The sequence below is a fragment of the Pinus tabuliformis genome, chromosome 1_1 (genome assembly GCF_031772625.1).
Source record: "Pinus tabuliformis cultivar Carrire ecotype Pingquan chromosome 1_1, CPIR1, whole genome shotgun sequence".
NCBI classification, from domain to species: Eukaryota; Viridiplantae; Streptophyta; class Pinopsida; order Pinales; family Pinaceae; genus Pinus; species Pinus tabuliformis.
In genome coordinates, this window is record NC_142297.1 from 53052279 (window position 1) to 53061802 (window position 9524).

Below are 9524 nucleotides of genomic sequence, written 5' to 3' on the forward strand. Positions count from 1 at the left end.
CTGTCCACTCCCAGCTTGTGTAAACCTCCATTCCAGTTACTAATATCCCTTATCCCTTCCAACTCTCAGCAATCCAACCATTCTGCCCAATTCATTTACCATTTGTCTCTGAATCGACCACTCATCAAGGCTACCATCACAGTTACCTCTCAAGAGGAGCCTTCCAACGACGAAGGATGCCCCACTCATGAAATGGAGAAGAGTGATAATGCTCAGGGCAAGCCTTCTGCAGTAGAGCAAAATCGAGAACCTCTACCGAAGGATGACACAAGCACGCTGCCGAAAGACGAGGATGACCCCAAAGCCTACACGTGTCTAATTATCGAAGAACACCCGTCAGCACCAAATGACAGCTAATTCACCACGTGTCTTCAGGTTTTAGGTTATCGGCAACCAAGTCTATGGGTTTACTTTTGAATTTTTGAGCAAAATAGTTAGTCTTGAAAATGAATTCAATAGAATATTGCACCATGTCCATATGTTGGTTTCCCCTGTGTGGGCAGCAAATTTATTTTGGATTGGACTGGTTTCGCACTTCTGAGTAGCCTTAATTTTGTTTTTGCTGCATTATGCCATGAACCTTGGCTCAGAACTACAGAGGCCAGAGCCTCCTTGTATCATTTTGTTATAGTAATAGATCTTAGACTTATTTAGAAAAAAAAATATATATTTAACATATTTAAAATAATGAGGGTTTTCATATGTTCACAAAAATTCTAATTAGTGAACATGACAGAAAAAAACCTAGATCCATCTTAACCTAGGATCCATTAAGCACCAAGAGGAATCAAATCCCTCAAGGTGCAAGCCTTTCAGCAAGTTTTGCACTAAAAAATGAGGTTTGAACCTCTAGAGATTTGACCCCTTTAATCAAGATGGTTCTAGCCTAGTTAGGTTAGGATGAGTCTAGGATAGTTGAGAAACAAAATCACTGATTTGAAATTCTCCTGAATACAAAAAATTATTAACACAATACTTCGTAGATTCATTTGTTTTGCTCATTCCATAAACACAAGTTAATGAAGAGTATATTAACACAATACTTCGTTTGTTTGGCTCATTCCATAAACACAAATTAATGAAGAGTATTTGATGAATAGGAACGGTGGTTAAACAATGATTAAAATAGTAATAATATTAATATATAAAATAAATTGTGAAATGAATAAAATTAAAATAAATACTTTAGTAACTAACATAAAATTTTCCATGTGATGAAATTAATCTACTCTATTGGTTCTAACTCTTGTCTAAATTCTTATCTTTGAATTTAGTAAAGAAAACATAAAAATATTGGTAATATTAAAAATATTATTACTTCCAAATTTAAAAAAAATAATCCATCTTATACTTGCATTCTAATTAGTTTTCTTTCTATATTAACAAAACTATACTTTTAAACTAGTACTCAAATTGTTCACACATGAAATTAAGATATTAAAAAATTCTCATTAATTTATTATCTTCTTATAAATATGAAATTTTTTATAAATCTTAACAACCCGTAGGAAAAAGGCAAAAAACAAATTCGAAATAGATGAACCAATTATTTGAGAGTAGTAAGTGGATTTGGTTCGACGGCTATAAATCCGTAACGGGCACCCTGGGCCTGGGCCTCATCGCTTATGGGACAGTTGGGAAGCCAACTCCATGTCTTATCAATTAAACTGTAAACAATAACTCCATGTCTTACTTCGCTGGATGGAGGCCTCCGCGATGGTACGAAACAAACGTGATCTCCAACTCCTGTGCAATCCCAAAATAAAGGATCTGGTTTAAACTTTCCCCTCCACTCTTTCCGAAGGGAGGAAGGCATCTGTGCAATCTCCGCCCATTCCCACTCCGGCGCCGGCTGCCTTTCCTCACTCTTAAACATAAACTCCCACACACTAATCATATGCACGGTGTTGCGCTTCGTATCGAAATCGATGTAGGCAGACACGAATAGGAGACGGGAAGCGCAGGTGATCAACCGCGAATGATGATAATTACGACGATTCCCCCACTTGTGAGGGAATGGTACAAAACGCATGGGAATGGTTATAGGTGAAGTACCGCTTCCCTCCTCTAAGGGTAAGGGTAAGGCGGGAATAGTGAAAGACGCTATACCATAAACAACGTCACCCGAACAACAGTATGTGTAGAATGCTCCTTTGTAGTAAATAAGGTCCAGGTGTATATCCAGACTTAAATTCTCCGGAAAGTATCCCGCTATTTTCCATCTTTTTTGGGACGCTTCGTAAATTTCCACCAAATCTTGTCGTTCCTGCAATCTATCTCCATCAGGCCACTGGATCCCAACAGCTGCAACTTTGTAATCATTATTTTCCTCATCCACTACCATGCAATCGAAGTAGCATGTTGCATGTGGGGCCGGAATTTCAACGAACGTTCGTGTATAAGGATTGCACAGCCTGCTACAGCGTCCTTGATCGATATTTGCGGCCAAGATGAGTCCTCTCACAGATGGTTTGAGATGACGGATTTCCCGGCAGTCCCCGTCCTTGAGGAAGGAAAGGTCAAAACAGGAGTTAATCCAGGTGCGCGTGTAGAAACAGAAAGCCATAGATGGTGTTTTCATGCTCAAGTCGCACAGAACGAGCCGTGGCTGATTCCTGTTGAGAGGTGCCTCAACCCACTTGGTTAACAAGTAGTTCGATGAAAGGAGGTCCTTCCATTGCTGGGAGATCATGCGAAAACTATACACAAACTCCACCGGCAGACGCGCACATATCTCAATTTGAAAGTCAGTAGGCAATTCGTTCCACCATGAACCCACCTTTTCATTTTCCATATTTATGACTGAATGGGACCAATACAGAATCGAAGATTTGTGAAAGTACTAAATAAAATTCCAACGCCAACCCATGAATCAACCAACCAGCGATATCACTGCACCCAGACTTCACTACACACATAACATTAGTGACTCAAATGTGAGCAGGGTGACAATTTGCTCTCTCTAATACCATGATAGACACATACATGGCACAGAGAGCATGAACGATTAGCTTTAGATTAATTTTTTTATACACCATGATACATATTTATAATATATAAGAATGACTTTTCATTTCATATTCTAAGTAGTCTTTTGGACTCTTTTGGTTATTCAGCTTCCACAGCGAACTTGGAAAATTAGGTGTTCAACCAATATTATAAATAAATAAATAAAATTGGCCAATAATTTTGGTGGGACTTTCTCTAATTTTGAAAATTTGAAAAATTTGTTAAGGAAAATATAATATAATATTATAAAAAAATCCATAATTTTTTGTGACACTTTTTCATATGTGGGAAGTAAGTATTTACAATTTAATATTAAGGTTGATATCTATTTTCTCAAATATGATTGAGTTGTGGGGCATACATATAAATAAAGATGACTATTTATCTTTTAATATAAAAAGTTCATTCTTAAACATTAATATTAATATTAATATATATATATATATATATATATATATATATATAATATTTAAAATTTAATATTTTAGAGCTTTTTCATTTTCATTAGTGTCTAATTGCATTTAGATGATAAAATTATTAAAATTGATATTTAATAAATTAAAAAGAAAAATTATTTATTTGAAAAAGTATTTTGTTGATATTAATTTGGATATGATTTTTTTTTGTTAAGTATGGCATGGTTTTTCTTTTCTATTTATTTATAAGTCACCTATCCACATTAGCCAACAAATAATTAGATAATTTATGTAAGATAAATATATGTTGTTTATTGTTTTATATATTATTACAATCCAAATATATTATGTGTATCGTTTTACATGTTATTGTCTAGATTAAAGGTAGTATTCCTATAACTTCTAGATTAAAGGTAGTATTCCCTCTCCTGTCCTTCTTTGAGAAGCTAGTCTTTCACTCACTGAAAGAAGGGCTATGCTATGTTTTGCTATTAAATTTTAAGAATAAACTTTACAACTTGGAAACCAAGATGTTCCCAAAAATAACTTCTAACTTCAAACAAAACCCCCACGTCTAGGTCAAACGAGGTTGGCACAAGGATGCCTAGTCGTGGCTCGACTATTTGGGGGTAAAGGAGCAAATCATCTTGGGATTGAAGAATTTATTAGTTGTGTGATACTAAGAGGGTTGAAGATGAAAACCACTTCTCTTTGAATGCGTAATTCTCACTTACATCCTTTCTCATTTACAAAACATTTGTCACACTGCCAATCTTCTTGATTTGTTTAGCCAACAAAATTATAGTGATCTACAAACATTTATTTCTCTTATCTTCGTTCATATAAATAAAAATTAATAAGTCTCAATTAATGTCTTACTTTCTTAAGCTCTCATAAACATCATTGGTCTCAGTGAACATGAATCATTGTCATCATCATCATCATTATAACATGTATTTAAGTAACTAAATATAATATAACTAATATTTTTCTTAGTTATTTATTTTCCTTTTATTTTTAAAAAATTTAAAATTCTTAAATACATTTTTTAAATAACTTTTCAATCTTAATAGTCACACCATATTTTTTAATGGAGTGCTTCTCCACTTACATATCTAATTTTCATAAATCTATATGATTTCTTACCACTCTAAATCTAACAAAGAATATATAAGCTTTCTTATAGCTCTAAATGTAAGACATATAAGATACAAGCCTTGCAAATATGAATAATAGCTGAGATCATCATCTCTAACATCTTGTTCACAAAATCAAACTTTATCATCTCACAGGGACAACTATGAGGTTAAAGAAACAAAAATAACTAGACACAGTGTAACTCGCCTACGTGGCCTTGTATAAAAGTAAATAGAAATAGAAGATCAAAAAGCATAACCACTCTGCAATCAAGGTGAGGAATCTAAATATGATCTCGCAGCCTAGATGGGTCCTTTGGGTCCTCTCACGTCATTAATGTCATTAAAGGAATGCTAAGTCATTGTTCAATCTGTTGAAAATGCTTGTTATTGATGTCAAATGTTGTCCAAATCCAAGAGGATACTACATAGTCAAATAGTAAATTTTGAGGCCTTTCCAGCGCTATATGGAACTCTCTCTGATTCCATAAGAATAAGGATATATGAAATATCTTTTCAAGATGAACCAACTAAAATATAAGTAGCCCCCATTTGGAAACGTTATCTTTAAAGGAATTTTTACTCCAATTACCTAGCTCAAATGGGAGCATAAGATATATTGTTGGAAAGTTTATTCTAAGACCTTTCCAATGGTATAGGGTATGCCTTTTAACTTTCCATAGATGAGCACAAATAAATTTTATAATGTTAATTATAAACTATGCCAATTGCACGAGTGACCCATCCAGTGGATAAGTCATTCATAATTTATGAAGATGGACATCAGTTGGAACAAAATATGGCACTTCACTTTACAGTTTCTATTTTTTAATCAAAATGACATATATTTGATATATTATTTAATGAGAAAAATCTAATTTTATGTAATATTATAAACAATAAATAGATAATTTTAGATGACATTGGTAATGACTAGAAAAGTTCCAAAGGGGATAGTCAATTACTCATAAAATAGCTCTTCACAGACAAATTAAAATATATGGAGGATAAATCTCAACAATACAAGATGGGTACAAGGCACTGTGGTGTTGAAATATTGTAATAGGACTCAATATGATTCTAAACAGACTCAACAAGACATAATGGTCACTCATGTTTGATGCTTTGAATAAGCGCAAGTTAATGGTGATGCCACTCACAAAACTAAGTGCAAGAGATACAAGGCCCTATTGGGGTAAACAAAGAGGTAAGAAGAGGGAGAAGTTTGGGGGGACATGGGTTGTCAACAAGAAAATGAGAAATGCAAGTGATGTTGGCTCTGGTATGAAGACGAATTGGACTCCCATAGTGGAGGAGATGAAATGGCATGGGCACCAAAATGCATAGGGTAATGGTGCTAGAGTGTCCATGTTAAGAAGGCTCTAACACTTGATAGGTGGCGAATGGAAGATATGGATGGGTTGATCCACCTACCAAAGTGTGGGGATCCTTAAGGAGATATCCATGGAATGATATTAAATTTCAATGAATGGAATGGTGTCAATAATATGTCAATGCCATGGGGAATGGGCCTAAAGGAGATGATATAAATATCAGTAAATAGTGGTTACTCACGAAGAAAATTGACAAACTATCAACAAGTGAAAATACAAGGCGATGTTTGAGTGCAAGAGACGAATTTGAAGAAATTTGATTTAAATATCATCAAAGTTGACATATCATGAAAAAATTTCTTCCAGATGGATCGTCAAATCAACAAAAATGAATGAGTTTAATGCTTCATGGAAAGATGTTTCTTGGTGAATAATCAAAGCTAAAAAATATTAGGGGATAAACTACAAGAGGAGTTCTAGAGTCACCCCCCCACAAAGTCAAACATGGAGGACTAGATGGTAGGTGAGTCATCAAATAGAGGAAAATTTTTTAACGTAAGGTATTGATCATCATCTATATGTAGTGTGTAGATGGTTCACCAAAGAGTTTGGTAAAAAAAAATGATTGAAGAAGGAATAGGATAATCATCCTTAGAACTTTGGGCCCTAGGGCGAGATTGAATAATAGTTAAAAGGAAAAATGAGCTAGAGGAGCCATGATCCAGGTGGATATTGGTGGCCACTCGCCTATTCCACTTGGACCCCCAACACTGTCTCTTTCAGTTTCTCAGTTTCCTTAATTGTAGCATAGTTTAATATTTTTGGCAATTTTTCAGGTCCTAAACTTTCAAAGCCGTTTTGAGGTCCTAAACCGCGTTTTTAGTGGAAAGAGAGAGACCATAAAAGTCCCAAATCAGCCTGTCAAATTATTTTTAGCCTTCTCTTTGAGATCTTTGAAACGAGGTATTATGATAGTCAAACAGATATCGTATGCCAAAGTTACGACCCCGAGAAGTTGATGTACCAATTTACCCAAACGGGGCCCACAGTTTTGGCGCTTCATCTCCTAGGGTCAGGTTCTTGGATGTTTAGGGTTTTCCATTATTTCTCAAAAATAAATAGGTCTTTGAGCCTTATTGTAATATATTTTAGAGGCATATAGTCGCTGCATCTCTTCTGTGAGATAACCTACCATTGCCCGAGCTAGTTCATTTTTATTTATGTATGTAAGCATATTTCAATTCTTTGATATTAATGAAATGAAGTTTTATTTCTGCTACATCTCTATGTATATGGGTATTTATGTATTTTTTTACATTCCTACATAATTTTGGGTCAGTGGTATTAGAGGGGTCTGCTCTTTCTCTATTTTTTCTTTGCATGTCCCCAAGGAGGTCAGGGTATGAGTTAGGACTAGATCTAGTTGAACCTTTACAAGACCAGCCTCGCAAAAACCGACGGCCTCCCATGGTGGAAGAAAAGAAAGATGAGGGGGCAAGATATCCTTTCAAAATATTGCTCTTGGAAGCCCTTGAGCAACAATGGAACACGATGATGGATAACTTTGTCCAGATCCTTCGACAACTACCCACAGGCGATGCATATTCATCCAGCGGCCACTCTGGAGGCACCACTCCTTTTAAGGTACAAGTTAACCCTTATATTCCCATATTTGAGGGACAGATAGACGTAGACGTTATAGATAAATGGTTAAATCTGTTGGAAGAGTAATTTTTAGTTCATGACTTTTCCAATCGGGAAAAAAATAGTTTCTCACTTCTCAAAGTTGCCCCAGATGTCAACGACTAGTGGGAAACTTACTGTGAACAAAAGGACGAGAGGGAATCCTTACTGTTTTCAGCCACACCCACTTGGAATTCTTTTTGAGACACCATCAAGGAACAATATTACCCTTTCGAGAACTATTAAGATAAATACATAAAGTCGACCACGCTACAATAGGGAAGGGACCAAGACGTGCAGGAGTTTACCAATGTTTCCCATACCCTTCACACGAAGCTAGGTATCAAGGATTCTGAGTGGAATTGGCACTCAAGTACCGCGACTGTCTACACCAGTACATCTAGGATGAGATGGAGTTCCTAGACATCTCCTCCCTCGGCACAACATACCGATATGTTGTCAAGATTGAGCATAATTTTAAACAAAATAAGTGAGACTTTGGATTTGTGAATCCAAAGAAAGGAAAAAGCACACCCAAACCATAGAGCAAAGGACAAATCCAAGGTGGGGCATCCTAGGACAACCCGCTGAAGGTGCAAGTAAATAACAACACCATGAAGACAAAGAAGGACATGGGAAAATGGTGTGAGCTCCGTAAGATCTCCACTCACAACACGAGTGAGTGTCGGGCCAAGTAGTCACTGGTGGCCGAGTTGAAGGCTTCATGAATCAGGCGAATGTTCCGACACTAAGTTAGAACCCAACAAGGGGAATGAGAAAGGGAAGTATATCATTGACACAGAGCCCAGTGCTACTTTGGCCACCACTAATATCCATAATAATGAGCATAAAGATCTAGAGGAGGGGGAATGCCTCTTCCACTCACAAATGTGGGTGAATGGTTCTTCACTGTAGTTCATTGTCAACATCAGGAGCCAAAAGAACCTCATTTTAGCAGAGGTCGTGAAGCGATTGTGCCTACCAACCACAACACATCCACAATTGTACACCATCAGGTGGCTTCACCAAGGATGATATCTCCGCATCAGCCAACAATGTCACCTTCCCTACAGCATCAGGCCCTACATGGATGAGTTATTGTGTGATGTTTCTCCTCTTGAATTTTGTGATGTATTATTAGGACAACCATACTTGTGGAATCAACATGATGTATATGAGTCTAGATCTTGCTTCGCAATTATTACTTTAGGCGATAAGTTGTACAGGATACCAGAGGTAGCCCCACCTACCACCATCTCTTTGATCAATGCAAAGAAATGGAGTAAGACCATTTCCTAGACCAAGAAATTTGTTTTCCTTATTATTTTCCCTCAGGGAAGGAAGAAAGTTATGGCCATGTCTTCCAGACAGGGCTCCTTCACAAAGAAGAAATAGATGGAAAAGGTTGTGGAGGAGTACAAGGAAATTTTCACCTCACCTACCGGGGTACCTCTGCACTGTCAGGTCAAGTACTCCATCGATCTGACCCTGGGCACTTCGCTACCCAATGGATCGATTTATCAACGCTCTGTTCTAGAGAACAATGAGATCAAGAGGTAGATTCAGGATCTGTTGCAGAAAGGTCACATCAGGCCAAGTTCATCACCCTGTGGGAGCCTAATTGTATTGGTACAAAAGAAGGACAAGAACTAGAGACTTTGTATTGACTATCAGGTGTTGAACAAGATTACTACCTGAAATAGGTACCCAACCTCATGGATTGTTGACCTTTTGGATCAGCTCATAGGGGCCAAATATTTCAGCAATATTGACTTGAATTCCGGTTATCACCAGGTACCTATCGAACCCTCTGATGTGTGGAAGATTGCCTTCAAATCCAAGGAGGGATTTTTCGAATGGTTGGTCGTGCATTTTGGTTTGACGAATTCCCCCGCAACCTTCATGATATTGATTGACGACATCTTGTGATGCTTCACCAATGTATT

At 36.7% G+C, this 9524-nt stretch overlaps 1 protein-coding gene across 1 annotated transcript; it reads right to left on the reverse strand.

Moving 5' to 3' along the window:
- Positions 1–1546: 1546 nt before the first annotated feature.
- LOC149211534 (uncharacterized) lies at positions 1547–2794 on the reverse strand. The gene has a single exon (XM_089388423.1). It carries the CDS (start codon positions 2792–2794, stop codon positions 1547–1549), a length of 1248 nt encoding a protein of 415 aa, XP_089244549.1.
- Between the last annotated feature and the right edge of the window lie 6730 nt (positions 2795–9524).